Here is a 19,514-nt window from a genome sequence, read left to right on the forward strand (position 1 = left end):
GAGGGGCACAGCACCTGACCAAATTATTGATTTTGCTAAACTTTTGAGTTATTATATTTTTGTTTTTACTTATTACATTTTTTAACATTTTACACGAAATGAGTGGTGTGTCAAACTGTAAAATAAACAAACACAAAAAGTAGTCAATGCAATTTGGCGCCCCTCCAGCAGATGGCCCCCTAGGCAGCCGCCTAGGTCAGCCATGCCCAGGGCTGGCACTGCATTCAATGGCATATAATCAGTGTTCATTAAAATATTTGTTTACATCTTTATAAAAAAAAAGTGTTAAGACCACTTTTTCTATTTCAGTTTTTAGAATTTGCAACAAATTTAGCAACTTGTTGTTTTGCCATCTGTTGTGACAAAAAAAACTCAGGAATGTAAAACAATTCATTAAGCAGCTCGTAAGTTATTATTAGAAATGATCTGAAAATAACTCATAAGCACTGCTAACCAGTCCTGCTTACTTTGGGTGCAACAGTTCCCTTTCCCCACAGTTCAGTTCAAACTGATTTTTGGGTCACAGTTTTGTCTTAGATCAATATAGGATTTTTGCTTTACAAAAACAAAACAAAAAAAAGCCAATAACTCAGTAGGGGTGGGATTATATAGCTTTGATTCTTACTGCTCCTTCTAAACCAATAAATCAAGCTCTACTTGACTTCAGTTCATAATCTCTATATTTAATATATCAAATGTGACCTAAGTATGTCTTTTTTGTCTTTTTTTTAATCAGTGCATTTCATTATCTCTGTAATGGCTTTGAGAAATCTGTAATTTTTTTTTTGTACTATCTACAATAACGCTTGAAATAAACCAATAAAATCATATCAAATAAACAAAAATTCAAATTTTCAAAAATCTTGTTTTTTAGATGTTAATAAGCAACTGAGAATGAAGAAAAACTTTACGATGGCTCATACTAAACCTGTAGAAATGCAATAAAATGATAAATAGTAAATTCTACTTAAATTTAGCACAATTGTTTGGCCCTATAATTCAATGAAATAGTGTCACACGTGGTTTGTTTTTAAGCCAATAATTGTGGCATCACTACTGTCCAGAAATAAATAGCTAAAACATGAACAGTTTATCCAATATTTAGCATTTATGCATCTTCTACTCTATGGACATCCAGAATACTAACTTTCCTCTTGGAATTGTGCCTCAGCTACTGAGGTGACATGGTAGTTTTTGTTTTTTATTCTTAAATTTAGCATCATCATAGCTATAAGCTGTTTTCCTCTGTCTGCTAGCTTCATTTCTCTATGCACTTAACCTATTTTAACGGAGGTCAACTCCAGCACGACTCTTTGAAGAACTCTGTCAACATGGCTCTTGAATTGTGAAGAAGTACTCAACCTAAAGCCATAAAGGATTTGGCTGCTAATCCCCACATGATGAAACTGAAGCAGCATCTTCCTCCTGTTCTCTGCTCCTCATCTTCTGCCTCATGCTCAAACCCAATCACAAATACAGGATAAGGCGACTCTGCAGGAGCAACATGGAAATCTGCAGGATTTTTGCCACAGAATACTTCCCTTATCCTCATGGAATCACACAGAAGGCTGTTGCAATTTAATTTAACGGAAATGTCACAACTGATTTTTTTATTTTTATTATTTGAAATAACTAAAATGCATTCTTTGGATTTCAAAAGAACACTCTGACCTTCAATCCAGAGGAGGATGCTGTCTCAACCCGGCTCAGAGACAACATCCACACAGACGTGATTCTGATTTGTTATCTAACTGTGCAAAGGTTCATTAACAATCGAACGCAGCAGATTTGCATACTCTCCAGACGCATTTAAAGTAACAGACTGCTCCATGCACAGTCACGGTGATGAGCGAACTCAGCAGCCTTTGGCTCACTTTACAAACTATGCACCACATGGACAAACAGATGCCTGCAACTCGTCTCCTCGGACAGCTGATGCTCTCATACAGACCCTCAACAACTGCTGGTTGAAGGTTCAGTTCTGCTGTTCTAACCATTCTCTTTTAATTATGATTGTACTGTTTTAGCCAAAAGCAAAAAATGTGCTGCTTTCAAGGACAAAGCGGTTTATTAGAAATTTGAGTTATGGGTGGAACTGTTGGTGCAGACTAGAGTGAGCCCGCCCCAATTTCCCATCATCCATCTATTTACATACTCTCCAACTTTAGCTTCCAGCCCTTTACAATCCCAACCTAGCATTACCAGTGCAACAAAAATCATATAATATCGGAGCTATCCAACAGGTTTGAGCCAGATGCCAGCTGAAAAGAGGAAAACTAAGACGTTCATGGTTCTATTTCTCTACAAGTGGATGCATCAGAATGGAGTGGAGCAGAGAGCTTGCAGCTTCTACGTCACACCTACTCAGAAATACAATTTTAATCTTCATTTTCTTTATATCATGACAAAAAATCCACAAGAACTTGTTAAAAATAACAAAAAAGTCAATTCTCGAAAAGTGAGAGTGCTGATTTATTCCATCTTCCTGTGAGGCCATAAACGTGAGAGCAGCGTGGTTGTCATCAGGAAACATTACACAAGCTGTTGTTGAACAGTCCAGAGTTCAGCCGGGGTTCACTCTGGATTTGCAGTTTCTTGAACCCGCCAGCCTTTTAAGGTCACAGCAGATCAACTAATTAGGCCGTTGTGAATGAGTCGAAAGCCAGCACTCTCCCCTCATCGTTTCAGCAAACCTTTAAGACCTCTTCACTGGAGAAAGTCGAACACAGATGCGTTCCTGGAATGCAGAGAGACTGCATGCTGCGGCTTTACCGTTGGACGGGTGTTGAGTGAGAGGACGTATAGTTTGACTTTTTGCTCAACAAGTTTTACAGTCACTGGCGTCTGGACTGATTCTGCAGCGTGATCCCAAACGCCGGTGAGTGATGAGGAGCTAACAACAGATCTGCAACAGATAACAAAGACCCAGGAGAGATCTGATCTGAACATCACAGGCGAACTGTTAAAAGCAAAAGGCCCCATCGCTCTGCATCACTTTTCATCTTGACTTAAAATGATTTTGTATTTCTAATCACTGCAAATATTTCTTTCATGCTGCTGTTTTGTTATTCTTCCTCATTTAAAAATCTGAATCAATCAGCAGGGATGACCTTTATGAATCAGAGTGATTGCTCTGAGGGGATTGATCCGCCCCCTTTAGACTCTGTTTTGTAACGTGGGGGGGGGGCTTTTCCTGTAATCACAGGAAACACCTCAATGAGGGGTTTTCAGAACCCTGTCAGAATTAATAATTTGGTGATCAAACGCTCATCCATTTCGGACTATTTTTATGATGTGTGGGTGTTCCTGCTCTGACTCTTCTCTCCTCTCCTGCATTGATCCAGAGCTGTTATGCAAGAACTCCCATCCCCTGAACACACTCCAACTCCCACCTCCACCTGCCCACACACACTTCCAGCACATTTACTCCCTCTTTTGCCTCTGCTCAGTTCTGTAGGCAGTCGCTCCAAAAATGTCATCAACTCACCCCATGTCTGCAAGCTTGTTCGTTCAGAGCCTTGATCCAGGTTGTCTGCCAGTGCTCCCTGAATGACTTGAAGAAGAACAGAGATGACAGCAAGCCCTTCACTCCCGCCTCTCCAGCAGCTCCTCCATCCCTGCCAGAGCGCAGCCTGCGCAGGAAGCTCCACACCCCCCCAGCGTGGATCTGGAAGAGCTGATGCCGGGGTGTCTCTCCTCTGCCAGGTCCAGCTCTCCGCCTGGATCTCCAAAGCTTCAGCACAGACAGGGAGTACTGGAACAGCCATCCCAGCACGATCAGCACAGAGGCCAAGAAGAGAGTCACCAGGCACAGCCAGCTCAACTCCTGGAGCTCCATTAGCGCCTCCCGGAGGGTCTCATATCATCAGGAAGAGGCAGGGAGAGCAGATCGGAACCCTTTAATTCAGTCTCTGAATCCCAACACACAAAGAGAGCGAGCACAGCTACTGAAGGACCCCAAATATGAGATAAGCTTTGATGCGCTTATTTTCGGTCAGTTAGTGCGCGTGAAGCCAATGACAGCTGCGTTATCGAGCGCGCACAGCTATGCAGAATGAAACGGCGGCAGCGCAGCGGAGGAAACTCCAACCTGGACTTTAATTCAAACGTCTCCAGCCTCGCGGTGAATGGAAACGAAACCACATAAATGTGTCGTCCTGCTGAAACGGAGAGCCTCCGGCGGCAAACGCGAGTCCCATCTCCGCCTCGTCAGCGCCGAGTCCACGAGTCCACCTCTCTCTGCTGTCATCTGTCGACGCAACACCATCCAGGCAGCTCTCAGTCAGACCTTCACGAGCTCCAGCCTCCACAGAGCCAGCGGGGAACGAGCTGAGCTGCCGTCATGACCCTGCTGCTGCTGCTGCAGTGGCGGGTCCTGCTGGCAGAGGGCGCCGGAGAGCGACAACAAAGAGGGGGCGGGGCTTTGAACATTCAAAACAACACGTTTCATTTTCTTCTTTTTGTTTTTTTAATGTTTTGATCACACATTACAAATCAAATGAGTGATCAAAGCGAAACATTTTGATTCGAAGTATAAAATAGGTCAAAACATGTATTTGTAACTTTTAAAACCACAATATATTATAAACTACACTTCATTTAGTGTTTTAGAGATGGGAAAACTGCCACGAATGAACATTTATATTCAGACTGATCATTATTCTGTTCTATGTTATGATCTAACGTTTTTGGATTAAATAGATATTTTTGGATTTTCAAGTTACCATCTAAAATCAACATTTCTTTGTAATACTGGTGCTTTAAACTAATGTTTTTTTTATTTATTTATTTTTATTATTATTATTATTATTTATTTTCCGAGCCAAGGTACAGAATTTCCTTGATAAAAGTCACAAGGCAAACCATCAACCAAAAATATAGGGGGGAAATAAGGAACAATTTGTAGTAATTCTAACTAACATAAGAACATTAATTATTTTTTGCACAAGAGTTAAACTGAAACAAAGAACTTTTGTGATCTTCTAAGTTTCTACTCACTCAGAATGAAGAAACCTGGACGTGTTTGGAAAAACACAGAAGTAATATCCTGTTCAGTGGTAAATATGTTTCAGGCCAATTAAAAGAAACTGAAAAATTTCTTACTGCAAATCTCACAGTTCAATTCAATTTTATTTATAAAGCCCAATATCACAAACACAATATTGCCTCATTGACTTCATGCTGGTAATTTTACTGAAGCAGAAGGTCGGTCATAAAATATGAACAATAGCTAACAGATAGACTAAACAGACTAAATATAATTGGTTATCCCTGCCTTTAGACCCTCCCAAATGGTAAGGAAAAGCTCCTAAAAAATCTGATTCTGGAAAAAAAGAAGAAACCTTGGGGATGCCCACATTAGGAAGAGATCCTATCCAAGGATGGACAGCCGATTCCCTGTGACACACTTGATAACGGCACACTAGTTGAAAAACACTGCTTTAAACGTTTTATCAATAAAAAAGTTTTATCAATAAAATCAAAAATGCTTTGATGAAAAATTATCTGAAAGTAAGAGATAAGTTTGATTTGATAAACAATTGTTTCAGTCATTTGTCCATCACTTTTATCCAAAGACATACAAATGTATTGCATTCATATCAATACGGATAGCTTGCTTAGGTAAACAGAAGAAAAATTATCTGCTTATAAGTGACAGTAATGATAAAATTCGTGGGTTCTAACACCTAAAAAAAGGGAAAAAAATAAATAAATAAATAATGTAACCCAAAATTAAACTAAATTTGAAATTGAAGTTTAATATTATTGCTATATTTAAATTTAGGACGACTAAAACATCTATAAAGTTCTCAAAATTAAATATTCTGGAAAATGTTAGATTATGCTGTGACTTTGAAATTTAGAATTTTTATTTTGGATGGAATTATCAAAATCATCAACAAAAACTGCTCATTAGAATCTCTATAAAACAAATTTTACTAGCATAATAAACTATTTTTTAAATCGTCATTTATTTAAAGTTATTGCTTTTAAAATTATATAAGTTTTTGGTTTGTAAAAGTAATTTACATTCAGATTTTTATTTAATTTTGATAGTTTTATGACAAATATTCAAATTCATAGCTAGTGTTTCGTCAACAAGCAGGTTGTTTTGTATTTTTCAGAACTTGTATTTTGTTTTTGCTGTAAAGAATTAATATAAAAAAAGGTGTACTACTCCTTTTGACCAGCAGAGACAGCCTTATTTCATTTGAAAGATAAATCAAGCGAAGAAGAAAACACTATTTCCTTGTTAAGACGTCATCAATGAACTGTTTTTTCCGGAAGTAAGACAATAAAATAATTTTTATGTTTGAATGTCCGATAAAACTGCCATAGCAAATACTTCAAAAACAGGGAAAACAAAGTTTTATGCATTATTTTATATATTTATTATGTTTGGACCTGTAACTTCGACAATATTTCAGATTTTAGAAAAATAAACCTAAATTAAACTTTTATTTTGTAGGAAAACCGGAAAATTATTTCTGGCATTATTTCGAAATTGATTGTTGGGGTGTCATCTAACGTGGAGTTTAGACATTAGACAGCTTAAATCGTCAGTGATTAATAGAGAAAGATGGCGTGGATTATCACCGGCACTTGTGGATGTGTTTTGCTTTGACGGAAGAACCACGGAGAATCACTGTCGTTCAAAAACAATGGTGTGAAATGTTTCCAAGTCAGTGAAACAAGCCGGAGCTTCCTGGTAAAAACTGTGAAGGGACATTGTCAGATTATCTACAACAGACACGATAGATCTGTCTGAATCTGCTCTAGCAAAATGACTGAAAACACGTCAGCGATCCCCGTCCTGCCGCTGCTCATCAACGGCTTCATGTCAGTTCTCGGCTGCATGGCCACTCTGAAACTCATCCCAGCTTTCAAGGAGCATTTCATCTCTGCCCGGCTGTACGGAATGGACCTCAACAAAACCGTCAAAAAGGAAGTGTGAGTCTTTTTCGATTATGTATCCACCTGTTGTGATGTTTCTTATATTTTGTGGATCATAATTTCCATCTTCTGTTTGCAGTCCAGAGTCTCAAGGAGTCATCAGTGGGACAGTATTCCTTATTGTCCTCTTCTGCTTCATCCCAGTGCCTTTTCTCAGCTGCTTTGTTGGAGATCAGTGTTTGGGTTTTCCACATGATGAGGTTGATCTGCTGGAAAATAAATGTTTTATCTCACATCTTTTCCTCTGACGTCTCAATGTGTCTTTTTGTTGTTGTTTTGCAGTTTGTCCAACTGATCGGTGCCCTTCTAGCCATCTGTTGCATGATCTTTTTGGGCTTCGCTGATGATGTGCTGAACCTGCGGTGGAGACACAAGCTTCTTCTTCCCACCATGGCCTCTCTGCCTCTGCTCATGGTCTACTTCACCAACTTTGGCAATACAGTCATCGTGGTGCCCAAACCCTTCAGAGTTCTGTTCGGGCTCCACTTGGATCTTGGTGAGTTGCTGAAATGAGACCCCGGCACAAATTCACTGTTTAAGTTCAGCATCTAAAGCATTTTTCTGAAATATAAATCTTAATATCCCCCTTACTAAAATTGCAATGCAAATTTGTTATATGTCCCAGTTACTGTATGCTACTGAATTAACCCCTTTTGGTTTGGTATTGAGGGCTGCACGGTGGCGCAGTGGTTAGCGCTCTTGCCTCACAGCTAGAAGGCCCCGGTTCAAATCCCAGCTGGGACCTTTCTGTGTGGAGTTTGCATGTTCTCCCCGTGCATGCGTGGGTTTTCACCGGGGACTCCGGCTTCCTCCCACCGTCCAAAAACATGCTTCATAGGTTAATTGGTGACTCTAAATTGCCCCTAGGTGTGAATGTGAGAGTGAATGGGTGTGTGATTGCGGCCCTGAGACAGACTGGCGACCTGTCCAGGGTGTACCCCGCCTTCGCCCATCAGTAGCCGGGATAGGCTCCGGCACCCCCGCGACCCCGAAAGGGAAGAAGCGGTCAAGAAGATGGATGGATGGATGGTTTGGTATTTACTCTCTCTCTGGGAACTGTAGTTTTTGGTGGATTTTAAGCAAAAAGTTTACTTTTTCTGCAGGAATTCTCTACTACGTCTATATGGGAATGCTTGCGGTTTTCTGCACAAATGCCATCAACATCTTAGCAGGCATCAATGGTATTGAGTCCGGTCAAGCCCTCTTCATCTCTGGCTCCATCATCATCTTCAACCTGCTGGAGCTCAGTGGTAGGAGAGTGTTTTTATCCTATTGAAATGATCATTATAATGCTTATTTTGTATTTTAACAATTTGAAATATCAAAACCAACTATATTTAGATAAAGGTGCTTCTCTGATAAGAAGAATCTTACATTTAAATATATATACAGTCGGGCAAAAAAGTAGAGTTGAAGGTCCTTGTTGCTCAGCAACAGCCCCAAAACATCACTGCTCTAGAGGAGATCTGCTTGGAGGAATGGACCAAAATACCAGCAACAGTTTGTGAAAACATTTGAATGCTGTCATTACCAACAAAAGGTAAATAACAAAGTATTCAAATGAACTTTTGTTATTGACCAAATACTTATTTTCCACCATAATTCACATAGAAATTATTTAAAAATCAAACAATGTTGAGTTATAGCCACTATGACAATTACAGGCCTCACTCGTCTTTTTAAGTGGGAGAACTTACACAATTGGTGGCTGACTAAATACTTTTTTGCTCCACCATGTATACATTAAAATGCATAAAATAAATAATAAAAAAAAGAAAATAAATAACCTTAGTTAGTTGAAAAATGATCTAAACATAACCCGTATTTGTTTTTCTTTTTTTTAATCAGGTGATTATCGTGATGACCATGTTTTCTCCCTGTACTTCATGATACCGTTCTTCTTCACTACATTAGCCCTTTTGTACCACAACTGGTGAGTAGGACTGAAGCCCCAGTACCAAATCAGAAACCGGTGTTTGGATGATGAATTTCAAGGAGTTAATTAGTCGACTTTCACTTCATTTTAACAGGTACCCCTCATCTGTTTTTGTTGGAGACACTTTCTGCTACTTTGCCGGGATGACCTTCGCCGTCGTCGGTATCCTGGGACACTTCAGCAAGACGATGCTCCTCTTCTTCATCCCTCAAGTGATCAACTTTGTCTATTCCTTGCCTCAGCTTTTTCATATAATCCCTTGTCCCAGACATCGGCTCCCCAGGTTAGTTGTACTCTATCAGATCCCTTCACATGTTTAACCTTTTTTGTTATTCCTCTTTTTGATAACTATTTCTTTGTTTCTAAAAGACTGAATCCAGAAACGGGAAAACTGGGAATGAGCTACTCTAAATTTAAACAGAAAGATCTGTCCAAGCTGGGAAACCTCATCTTAAAGGTGAGTTTTCTTTCTACTTATTCCTGTTTTGATACTTATATTTGGGTTGTGGAAGGTGCAGACAGCAGGTGTCTGAGCCGTTTCCCTGAAAATGCCTATGAGTGTTGCTCAGTTATTGCTGTGGACAAGAGGTGGATTGTTTCTGCTCTACTTCACCAGCTATGTTTGAGAGCGGTGTCAGAATGCAGCGGGATTATTGGGTTACATGTTTGAAACACGGCACCCAGACACTCAGTAAACGAAAATCTGATGCATTAAAAACAAGCTTTAGGTTGCATCACAGATCAGCTTCTGATCTGATTTTAGACACAGTGACATTTCCTTTCATTATCAAAAATGTGACTTTATTAAAGTAAAAGTTGGGATGTTTGTGCCCATGGTCTCTGGATGTTTTGGCTTTCCTGAAAATAATGGCTTTGATTCCCATTAGGTGGCTGAGTTATTAAAGCTGCTGGAGGTGCGACGGGGGCAGGACGGAGATGAATTTATTGAGTGCAACAACATGACTTTAATAAATCTAGTGCTAAAGATCCTGGGACCCGTCCATGAGAGAAACCTCACAGTCATCATGCTCGCCATACAGGTGAGGAAGCGACCTGCTCCTCATGTGCTGCAAGGTGTTTGATGACAGTCATTTTACACGCTCCTGTCTGTCTTCTGCAGGTGTTGGGCAGCGCAGTGGCTTTTGGGATACGTTATCATCTGGTGCGACTCTTCTATGACGTCTAAATGATAGAGAAAGAATTGGCTAAAAGAAGGAGACTGTGAAAACCTCATATTGTTGTGAAACTATTGAAGGCCTTGGAGTTCACCTGGACTCTGATGCTGTTCTGCCATTGAGAGTAAATCATCCAGACATATAAGGACCTCACATGAACACTTGCACTGAGTTACAGTGGCAAACGATGCACTTGTTTATCCATCTTAAAAGTATATTTTCATACTTTTAAGGAGAGTTCAGAAAATGGGGACAACTTTGTTCAATTCTGTTAAGAATTTTTGATTGTATTTGGTCTGAAATTTTGACAATTTATAGCAAGTTTCAACAAGTTTTCCGACTAAAAAGATCAAATATCTATGTGCAGCATGTTTTCAGGGAGTTTGCTACAAATGCAAAAGATCACAATTGTGGTCACTATAGAAAAGTCAATCAGCTTTCATGTGTTACGTGGTGGGCACAGGTAAATCCAAGGGGGACTGGTAAAGCTATTTAGGGTGAAGGGTTTTGATCTAAGTGAGATTGGGTCAACTGAGAGTGAAATGACACTCAATTTTTTTTTCTTGGTTTTTCATCTAAGAATGTAAGTTCAAATGAGACAGTTTGTTATTAAAACAAATAAACTCAACCATTCTGAATAAAAACTTTATTAATTTAAAAACATATTGTTCAATTGTTTTTCCTGATCACATTTCAACTATTGTACAGACTTGTGGTTGTGTTAGACTTAAATGTACAACAAATATGCCTTTTTACTATACAGATTATTGCTTGATTGAGTTTCTGTTAGATTTTATATATGTGTGAATAAGGAAAAGTTATTGAGATATACTATATCTCAATTGAATACATTGTGTGTGTATATTAATAAACTTAGACTTATAAGTTAGTTTTTATTCGTAAACGACATATTAAGATTAACAATTAACAGTTTAGATAAAAGTTACACGAAGACAAACACGGTTGTGACCCGGAACGATTAATTTGCACTTTGTTTCTTCCGGAACTTTGCGTTGCACTGAGTTCCGATAACAAAAATAACTCGTCTGTCATTCTCAAAACTGTCTTTGTAATTACTTTTATGATGTTTTACACTATCTGGTGACTTAATGTTGTTGTTTTTATTGTTATTTAAATGACGTTTGTATTTAGTTGCAAGCCTCGCGATATTTAGTGCATTTCTGACAGACTGGTAAGGATGCCACTCGTTAAACGCGTAAAGAAAAAAACGCTTAAACTGGACTGTGAATGGGGCTCCTGTCAGGAGACTTTCAGTCGAATGGAGAAGTTCTGTGAACACGTAGAAGCTCATCTATCTGCAGTAAACCTCGATGAAGATGCTGACGGTATGTTAATCGAGGAAGAACTTGGACTTTTTACATGTTTTGGTACGTGTTTTAGCTTGTTGCTTCTCCTGTGAAGGGGAGAGGACCTGTCTGTGGAGAGACTGTGGCTTCTGCTCCGTGGAGGGGTCCGGAGAGCTAAGGAGACACGTGTTCTTTCACTGTTACCACACAAAGCTGAAGCAGATGGGTCAGCAGGTCCTCGATGCTCAACCGGAAGTTGGGAGTTGCTCCATCGCCCACCACAACCGCAACATCATCCCTGAACTTCCAGACAATTTTGTCTGCCTCTGGGAGGAATGTGATGTAAGACCAGCTGCATTGATTCATTAGGATTCTGACTAGAAGTGTTTAAATTGGCTGAGTCCTCGAGTAGAGGTGGGAGCACTGACCAACCAAAAAATGAGGATAAACAGAATAAAAGCCAGTTGCAGGAAAATTAGGGTTATCTCGAGATTAGCTCCTCTTATCCCGTCCCACTCTCAATAAAGCCTCCATTACAGTTGTTTTGATGATATTCATTCAAGTTTATAAGCCTTTAAAAGGGAAGTCAAGGATGCATAAGTAGGGGTATAACAATTCATCTATTTTCCTACGAGCTAACCAGATTGATCAAATTTAATCCAATCAACCTATAACGGTAAGAAAAACATTTACAAATTAGATACACTATAAATCAATATTGGAAAATACCATTTAGATTGAGGTCTGGTAGATTTATTGTACTGGAGCATAAAAACAATCTGATATTGTACACATATCTAATTTATACTTGATTATCTTGCAATAAATACAAGGAATCTAGACAACTTCAGTACTAGGTATGTATCTCTGAGTCACACTGGTTGAATTTTTCGCTAAAGATGTCACTGATTCATTTTAGGTCAGTGAATTGGATCATTAATAATGAACCAATATTGATTCTGAATTGTATCAACAACCAAAATTTATGATATGATATAAATCGTGATTGAAATGAATCGTTATACCACTAGTTCTAAGTATGTAATAAAGTCTGATGGTGCTTCTTTATATTTATCTTTTGGCTTCTGCACAATACTGTCATTGTAGCTGTTTTGTTTGATCTAAGAATAAAAAAAGTTGTATTAAATTGAATATATAATGACTGCAAAAAATAAAAAAGTAAAATAAAAATCGGCAAAACTGGAAAAAGTTAATGGAAAACTTATTAGGTTTTTCTTTTCTATCTTTTAAGGATGACTCCTGTCTCAAGATGTTTGTCATCCACATTCAAATTTATTAATGTCTTTAAAGTCCCTCTCTAATTATCTTTGTAAAATTGTTCCCTGTGGACTCTTAATAATAAATATGTAGTTTTTAGCCAAAATTAAAAAGAAAAAGTATCTTTAGTGAGAATATTCACTGAATTGGACCTGCAAATCAGAGTTTCAGGTGAACTAAAATGCTCACAAATGTACATTTTCTTGCATCTTTCCATCACTTTGAAACTTCAGTTTGAACTGCTTTTTTATTGGAACACAAAAAATCTCAATTTATCAAGAAACAAATCCAGTTACCTGTATTTTATGATCATTTTATTCCTTATTTTTGATAATGCAAACATAACTAATCTCTTTTTCCTTTCTTATTATCCTCATTGTTCATAGCAACCGCCTTATGAAAACCCAGAGTGGTTCTACCGTCACGTGGAGATGCATGGTCTGACTGTAGACATCCCACAAGGGGAGTGTGAGGTCCCCATACGCTGTGGGTGGAAAGGTAAAAATATTGTTGCATTATAGTGTAAACATGTTTGCTTAGCTGGAGTTTCTCAAACGTTTGGGATGTGAAATGGCTGAGTGTTCATTCATCTTGTTGATCAGACTGTGAAGCCACTGCTAAAGGGCGTCCTAAGCTGCGAGAACACCTACGCAGCCACACACAGGAGAAGCTGGTGGCCTGTCCAGGCTGTGGAGGGATGTACGCAAACAACTCAAAGTTCTTTGACCACATGATACGACAGAGTGCGATGGAAGGTGAGCTGTTTAGAAAACGGAGCGTTGACAGATTGATTTTGACTTGCTTTAACTGGGTCCTTTGACGTAGGTCAGAGGTTCCAGTGTTCTCACTGTTTTAAGAGATTTGCAACAGAACGGCTGCTGAGAGACCACATGAGGACCCACGGTAAGCCTTCATCTGTCTGAATCAGTATGACAGGATCATTGTTCTCCATTTGAGCTCAGTTAGCGGAGTATGTTATATAATTGCTATTTAAGCCTCTGTAGATTTTTGTTACTTAAAATAAAAAGAAAATGTCTCTCAAACACTGTCATCCTGCAGTTAAATACGATTTTTCTGTCTGGTAATCAACTAATTTATGTTTTTACCAAAAAAATCCTTTTTAAATCACCTTTTCTGACATCAGGTCTTTATTTAATTGTTTCATCAAAGCTCAGTTGCTACTGTTTTGGTTTTTGTAAAGCTGCAGTGAAAGTGTTGACTATTGCATATTTGTTTTAATTACATTAAAACACTGGTAGTTTTTTAGACATCAAAACGTCTTTAAACCATTAATTCTTAAGCTATTTCAAGTAAAATGACAAAAAAATCTGTTTCAATTTATTGTCATTTGTGTTTGTTCTCATCCAAAATCAAAATGAAATGGCATTTAAACAAACTTTTTGATTAAAAACCAGATGAGTTTTATCACAGCTGTCTTCTTGCACAGGCAAACAACAAAAAAGGTGCCACAGCTGAATTCTTTACTTAAAAAATAAACTGCATCCACTGCTGCCAAAGAAAAAAGCTGCTTCTTCTCAGCAAAAATCTTACTTGTAATCCAACAATTCCTGGTCCCCTGTTTGTCAACACCACAGCAGACACCAGTTGCATGAAGTGAACCCAAAAGTTCTACTTCCTCTCTATTTACTGTTTACATGAGTCTGAAATTTCCAGACACCAGTGATTCTAAAGACCTCCCAGAAGAGTCTAAAATGAAACAAGATCAAGACAAGACTTAGGTCTTGGGTTGTAAATTGTAGTTAATTGCAACATAATGTAAAAGTGAAACAATCCATCGCCTTCAAAAGCATCCATTTATTAATTTTAGTTCTATATTTATTGAACAGTGAGCCACTACAAGTGTCCCTTGTGCGATATGACCTGCCCATCGCCGTCTGCGCTCCGCAGCCACATCAAGTTCCGTCACAGTAACGAGAAGCCGTACAGCTGCGACTACTGTGAATACAGGTATCACCTCCTATGTGGATGTGTACTTGAAGGAGGAGAGAAGGATTTTAAATCGTCACTGAAGCTTGCCTTTTGCTTTGGTTGTAGCTGTAAGAACCTGATTGACCTGCGTAAACACTTGGACACTCACAGCAGTGATCCGGCGTACCGCTGCGACGTTCCCGGCTGTAGCTTCACCTCCCGTAATCCTGGCACCATGAAGATCCACCACAAGAAAGAGCATGAGGTTGTGTGGTTTTTCCTCTTGTTTTCCTCTTAGTTTTACATTTTTGTCCTGTTAGTCAAATAACTTTGTAATATTTCCTCATAAAGGGGACTTTCACAGCGCGTTACAAATGTCACGTGTGTGGCCAGTGCTTCACTCGAGGCAATAGCCTCACCATTCATCTGCACAAGAAGCACCAGTTCAAATGGCCCTCTGGACATCCCAGGTTCAGGTGAGTTTTTAACTCGCATCATTGTAAACGTGCTTGTCTTTGATGCTTACGGGCGTCTTTCATTGTTGTTTCAGGTACAAGGAGCACGAGGACGGCTTCATGCGGCTGCAGCTGATTCGCTACGAGAGCGTGGAGCTGACGGAGCAGCTGATGAGGGAAAGGCAGAAGCGACAAACGGAGGAGGACGCTAGCAGCGAGCACGCTGAAGATCAGGAGATGGAGGAGGAGCCCACGGCGGCGTCGGAGGTGCAGGTTGAATTGCGAGGGGTGCTGCTGGAGGAGCAGAGGAGTGAGGAGCTGACCGTTAGCGCTGAAGAAGGTGTGCAGGAGGAGGGCATGTTGTACGTCCTCTCAGGAGGAGAGAGTTCTGTTCTGCTGCAGCTCCAGGACACCGCACAGCAGCAACAGGGGATGTAGATGGAGCGTTTTAAGAGAAGGACATTTTACCAAATTCATGAGTAATTATTGAACTGACTCTGTTAACACTTTATTGTATAAAGACATTTTTGTATTAATTATTTTGTTTACTAATGTTAATATATCATGGCTATTATTGTAAAAAGGATACTTTATATTTGTGTGAATAAAAGTAAAACCTGAGAGTGAGATACCTGAAAAATACATTTGTCTAGTCTTTTTCCCTCTTTACCAAACGACCACAAACATGTTTTTATTTTTGTCCTAAAACTATTCAGGACAGCTTTTGTGATTTGAACCATACTGCCCATTTAGTGACATTTTTTTTTTATTTGTTAATTTTTTTTATTTCTATATAAGTGTAATAATATGAATTTAGTTTTTAGGAGTGCATTTCAAAGAAAACTAAAGGTAACTGAACCAAATAAAAATAATGCAATAAAATAAAAACTTAAAACAAGAAATACTTGTCATTAAATGCTTAAATGACAAGTAGTACACACTTTTAAGTACATGTTGAGTATTTGTGTATCTAGTGTACTCGTCAAAATAGTTTAAGCTCATACTTTAAAGTGGGAATCCAGTGTTAAGTAGTTTCTCCCTGAATCCATAGAAAGTCAGAAAAGTAGATTTAATGATAAAGTATGTCTACTTATATAGCGTTTTACTCCCTTCTTAGAGAGCTCAAAGCGCTTTACAATTGTAGTCCCATTCATACAATGATGACAGCTCCACTGCCACAACCACCAGGATCAATATGGAGTTCAGGGTCTTACCTGGGTCACGGGGGGAGGGGGGGACACCAAACCGGCAACCTTCTGATCAGAGCTCTGTTTCTCTACCGCTGGAGCTCAGCCATTTATTGCTACAAAGCATGGATTGATCCCTGTAAACTTATACACATTTTTTATAGATAAAGGAACTACAGACGTCTGCTGATTGGTTAACTCATACAGCTATTCACAAATGAATATTATTATACTGTCATTTTGTGAAACAAGAGGAGCTTTGCAATAAATAAAATTAAAAATACTCCAAAACCTGGTTTTATGTGAGGTGTAGATATTTTAGATTCAAATTGATAATTATGATGATTTTCTTTCTTTTTTTTGTCTGCAACAAATTTTATAATGAGTCTACAAAAACTGATTTCTAAAGTGTTGTTTTTAGAGTCCCTTAAGTGTTTCTTTTAGTACAGACAAAAGTTTCCCCCTCATATTTTCTTATAACCATAATTGAGTTTTGAACTTGAGCTCAAACATTATTATATATTTTTTAGTGAATATAATTTTTACATTCTTGCTAAATAATTTTTTTTTTGAAGCTTTAAAGGTTCTTTTTAATGCTAAGTTCTGTAGTTTACACACTAAGAAAACCTTCTATAATGTGAAGCCCCGTCCCAGCAGGATGATTAGCTGCAGATTAGGCAGAAGACGCAGCTTAGTGTGACTTAAACTCACTGCTTTCTCCTTCTGTTGTGCTGCTACCAAAAGCATGAGCACATTTTCTGCAGGAAGTGATGGCAGCAAAAGATGATCACCATGTTGTTCAACCTGCTGCTCGTGCTGACGTTCTTCCAGAGAGGGATTTCTCAGCTGCCTGACTGGAACTCAGAACTGGAGGTTAGCGGTAAGATCTCCTCCCTCCGCTATAATCGTCTGGTGTTATATTGAGGGAACTCACGTTCCAGCAGGATGTATCTCCAGATCAGGTTGTTGTGCATAAACTTGTTTCTACTGCAGGTGAGACAGAATGGACTCCCCAGCCGGAGTTCACAGATGACACGTACTGGTCGGGGTCAGCGCCTCTTTGTGTTGGAGGCTGTAAGGCGCGTCACCAGGAAGTGAGGAGAGACCGCTGTGGGAACTCCAGCTGCTGCTGGCTCGGCTATAAGTCTCTGTGCAGAGGTCTGTTTCCATCAACAGGTACAGACGGAGGTGCTAATACTTCACCACAAAAGCAGTTCTCCTCCCTGTGTGCATCAGTGAACTGTGGACGGCCTGCTGTGGACTACAACGGAGTGCTGTATGGCAATGACTGGTGGGTGGGCTCTGTGGTCAGGTACACCTGTCGCTCTGGCTTCATGCTGGTGGGAAACCCAACCAGCTTGTGCCAGCCGGACGGTCTCTGGACCCCCAAACCCAGCTGCCTGCGTGAGTCCACACTGACCGTATGTCCAAAAACTGAAATCTCTGCACCTTCTTTAGCTGTTCTTGCATCCTTTCAGGAATGTGTCAGAGGGGGAGCATTGAAGTCAGTGAAAGGGAGCTGAACGGGACGTGTAACTCCACCTGCGCTGATAAAAGCTACTTCGGTCCACCCAAACTAGGATGCAGTCGGATCGACAACTGTAAAAAGAAGGAGAGCGGCTGGAAGCGCTTCTTTGCTCAGTGTGTCCCATGCATTTGTGACTGCTCTCTGTCATGTGGTGAGTAACTTCCATGAAGAATCACGACAGGAGACCAGATGCTCTCAATGCTTGGATGTTCATTTTTTTGAACGACTGTTAGCCGTCTATCTGTGAGAAGTTCTGTTTTTTATTTCTAGTGTCTGCAAGGGGAAGGCTATTGATGCCCTGGAAGAAAAGACGCAGACTGTTTTGAATGCTTCCTCCAGCTGTGAGGACAAAACTAACAACCAACAAATAATAACTTTAAGACTTTCTGCACGGCAAAAGTTAAATCTTAAGAAGGTGTAAAGATGTAAAAAAAAATGTCTTATTTTCTGTTTTGCAAGAAAAATTTCCTTATTGAGAAAGTTTTTCAATAGCAAACTAATCTTTGATTAAGAGAACGTGTCTTGGTGACTAGAATATTTTTCTTAAAATAAAAGTTATTGGTACAATCATCTTTCTGATTCCACTGGCAGATTCATTTCTATATGTATTTTGCCTATTTGACATTTTTTTTAACGTATTTTCAACTTATTTCTCTTGTTGTCTGTACATTTATGAGAAAACATCATTTCTAAAAGAAAAAAATCTATTTGTGAAAACTCTAACCACAGAGCAGTGCTTGTGTCCGACTTCTCATCAGCAAAAACATGAAAAAATGTTAATTTCCTTGCTGGTTGAAATGTGTCTTGTCACAAAAGAGGTTCCCAGCTTCTCTGCTGCTCCTCTTGCTCCATCTGTTTTCAAAGGAGCTGAAACCTTAATCTCGTTACAAATGGCAAATCTGTGCAGTGTTGTTATCAACAACTGGTATTTATAGAGGAGCAGCCCACTGACCTGCATGTTAGCATGGTAGATTTGGCTGTCACAAACGAGGAAATACAAATCTCAGTTTTTTATTTTAATTTGCTTTTTTATATAGTGCAGAGTCACAGCAAACTCAAGCTGAACTAAGTAAACAACACAAGAGTTTTTAGTGCAATTATTCAATTGATTTCTATTCAGTTTAATCAATCCAGATTGTTTGAGCACATAAAAAACATAAATTGAAGTAATTGTGTTGCAAATATTTTCTCACATTTCCCCATTGTTGGCTTGTATGGAGCAACTGTGAAGAAAGAAGAAACCAGAACCAGGCTCAGTGACGATGATCTCGTGTGTCGATCTGCTGCATTTAAGGAACAGGGAACAGTAAAACAGAAGATTCCCACTAAAATTCTTCAAGTTTTTGATGTTCAAGAATCCAAACACTCTTCAGTGAATACTTGTTTTTTACGTGACAGTGTACAAAACCTGAGAAACGACTACCACTGAATGATCAGATTGAACAGCATATTAAAGTTGGAAAGAAACCTTAATATGTATTGTTTAGTGAAGAAGATAATATGATGTTTTCAAGACTCCAATGAAAACTGTTTTTTGGTCATTTTGACATGTTCTTGTGGTATTTTCTTCATGATAGAGGGCATACACTAAGAAAATTAAGGTCAAAATTGCATTTGTGAGTATTTCTTTGGTCAAACCATTGTGAATTAGGAGCAGATGAAAACATTTAGTGGGATAAAACTTGTAAATGTAATGCAGAAGCTACTGCGGCGACTCCAGTTTGATGCTGTTATCCTGGACTGTTTGCAGATTTGACTAAAAATC

At 39.1% G+C, this 19,514-nt stretch overlaps 4 protein-coding genes across 6 annotated transcripts in view; 3 read left to right on the plus strand and 1 right to left on the minus strand.

Annotated features, from left to right (window-relative positions):
- c2cd2l (c2cd2 like) overlaps positions 1–4,567 on the minus strand; it is a 25,467-nt gene extending 20,900 nt beyond the window's left edge. For both annotated transcript variants that reach the window (XM_024265860.2, XM_024265859.2), the window contains exon 1: positions 3,488–4,567. In XM_024265860.2, coding sequence (XP_024121628.1) covers positions 3,488–3,838 — 351 coding nt within the window. In that variant the 5' untranslated portion in view covers positions 3,839–4,567. The remainder of the gene's footprint in view (positions 1–3,487) is intronic.
- Positions 4,568–6,442: 1,875 nt separating this feature from the next.
- On the plus strand, positions 6,443–10,091 carry dpagt1 (dolichyl-phosphate (UDP-N-acetylglucosamine) N-acetylglucosaminephosphotransferase 1 (GlcNAc-1-P transferase)). The gene is made up of 9 exons (XM_024266740.2): positions 6,443–6,951; positions 7,034–7,154; positions 7,237–7,450; positions 8,058–8,204; positions 8,803–8,887; positions 8,985–9,173; positions 9,260–9,347; positions 9,778–9,930; positions 10,011–10,091. The coding sequence occupies exons 1-9, from the start codon at positions 6,785–6,787 to the stop codon at positions 10,074–10,076; spliced, it is 1,230 nt and encodes a 409-aa protein (XP_024122508.1). The 5' UTR covers positions 6,443–6,784; the 3' UTR covers positions 10,077–10,091.
- A 955-nt stretch (positions 10,092–11,046) lies between these two features.
- On the plus strand, positions 11,047–15,663 carry LOC112138666 (histone H4 transcription factor). The gene is made up of 9 exons (XM_024261271.2): positions 11,047–11,411; positions 11,488–11,714; positions 13,037–13,148; positions 13,253–13,405; positions 13,476–13,553; positions 14,498–14,618; positions 14,706–14,844; positions 14,931–15,055; positions 15,130–15,663. The coding sequence occupies exons 1-9, from the start codon at positions 11,264–11,266 to the stop codon at positions 15,470–15,472; spliced, it is 1,446 nt and encodes a 481-aa protein (XP_024117039.1). The 5' UTR covers positions 11,047–11,263; the 3' UTR covers positions 15,473–15,663.
- Positions 15,664–16,610: 947 nt separating this feature from the next.
- si:ch211-117m20.4 (CUB and sushi domain-containing protein 1) lies at positions 16,611–18,408 on the plus strand. Of its 2 annotated transcripts, XM_024266315.2 has the most exons (5): positions 16,627–17,101; positions 17,215–17,379; positions 17,458–17,625; positions 17,700–17,900; positions 18,020–18,407. In XM_024266315.2, the coding sequence occupies exons 1-5, from the start codon at positions 17,005–17,007 to the stop codon at positions 18,073–18,075; spliced, it is 687 nt and encodes a 228-aa protein (XP_024122083.1). In that variant the 5' UTR covers positions 16,627–17,004; the 3' UTR covers positions 18,076–18,407. The 2 variants fall into 2 exon arrangements, with proteins under 2 accessions (XP_024122082.1, XP_024122083.1); XM_024266314.2 differs by having other exon boundaries at positions 16,611–17,101; positions 17,215–17,625; positions 18,020–18,408.
- Positions 18,409–19,514: the final 1,106 nt, after the last annotated feature.

This window comes from Oryzias melastigma, linkage group LG14 (genome assembly GCF_002922805.2).
Source record: "Oryzias melastigma strain HK-1 linkage group LG14, ASM292280v2, whole genome shotgun sequence".
Lineage (NCBI taxonomy): Eukaryota > Metazoa > Chordata > Actinopteri > Beloniformes > Adrianichthyidae > Oryzias > Oryzias melastigma.

Excerpts from the sequence above, each read along its gene's own strand:
- dpagt1 (XM_024266740.2), top strand. The coding sequence starts at position 6,785 with ATGACTGAAAACACGTCAGCGATCCCCGTCCTGCCGCTGCTCATCAAC. Across the intron at positions 6,952-7,033 it reads AAAACCGTCAAAAAGGAAGT|TCCAGAGTCTCAAGGAGTCA; the intron begins GTGAGTCTTTTT and ends TTCTGTTTGCAG. Across the intron at positions 9,348-9,777 it reads TGGGAAACCTCATCTTAAAG|GTGGCTGAGTTATTAAAGCT; the intron begins GTGAGTTTTCTT and ends GATTCCCATTAG.
- LOC112138666 (XM_024261271.2), top strand. The coding sequence starts at position 11,264 with ATGCCACTCGTTAAACGCGTAAAGAAAAAAACGCTTAAACTGGACTGT. Across the intron at positions 11,412-11,487 it reads CCTCGATGAAGATGCTGACG|GGGAGAGGACCTGTCTGTGG; the intron begins GTATGTTAATCG and ends TCTCCTGTGAAG. Across the intron at positions 13,406-13,475 it reads ACGACAGAGTGCGATGGAAG|GTCAGAGGTTCCAGTGTTCT; the intron begins GTGAGCTGTTTA and ends CCTTTGACGTAG.
- si:ch211-117m20.4 (XM_024266314.2), top strand. The coding sequence starts at position 17,005 with ATGATCACCATGTTGTTCAACCTGCTGCTCGTGCTGACGTTCTTCCAG. Across the intron at positions 17,102-17,214 it reads CTCAGAACTGGAGGTTAGCG|GTGAGACAGAATGGACTCCC; the intron begins GTAAGATCTCCT and ends TTTCTACTGCAG. Across the intron at positions 17,626-17,699 it reads CCCCAAACCCAGCTGCCTGC|GAATGTGTCAGAGGGGGAGC; the intron begins GTGAGTCCACAC and ends GCATCCTTTCAG.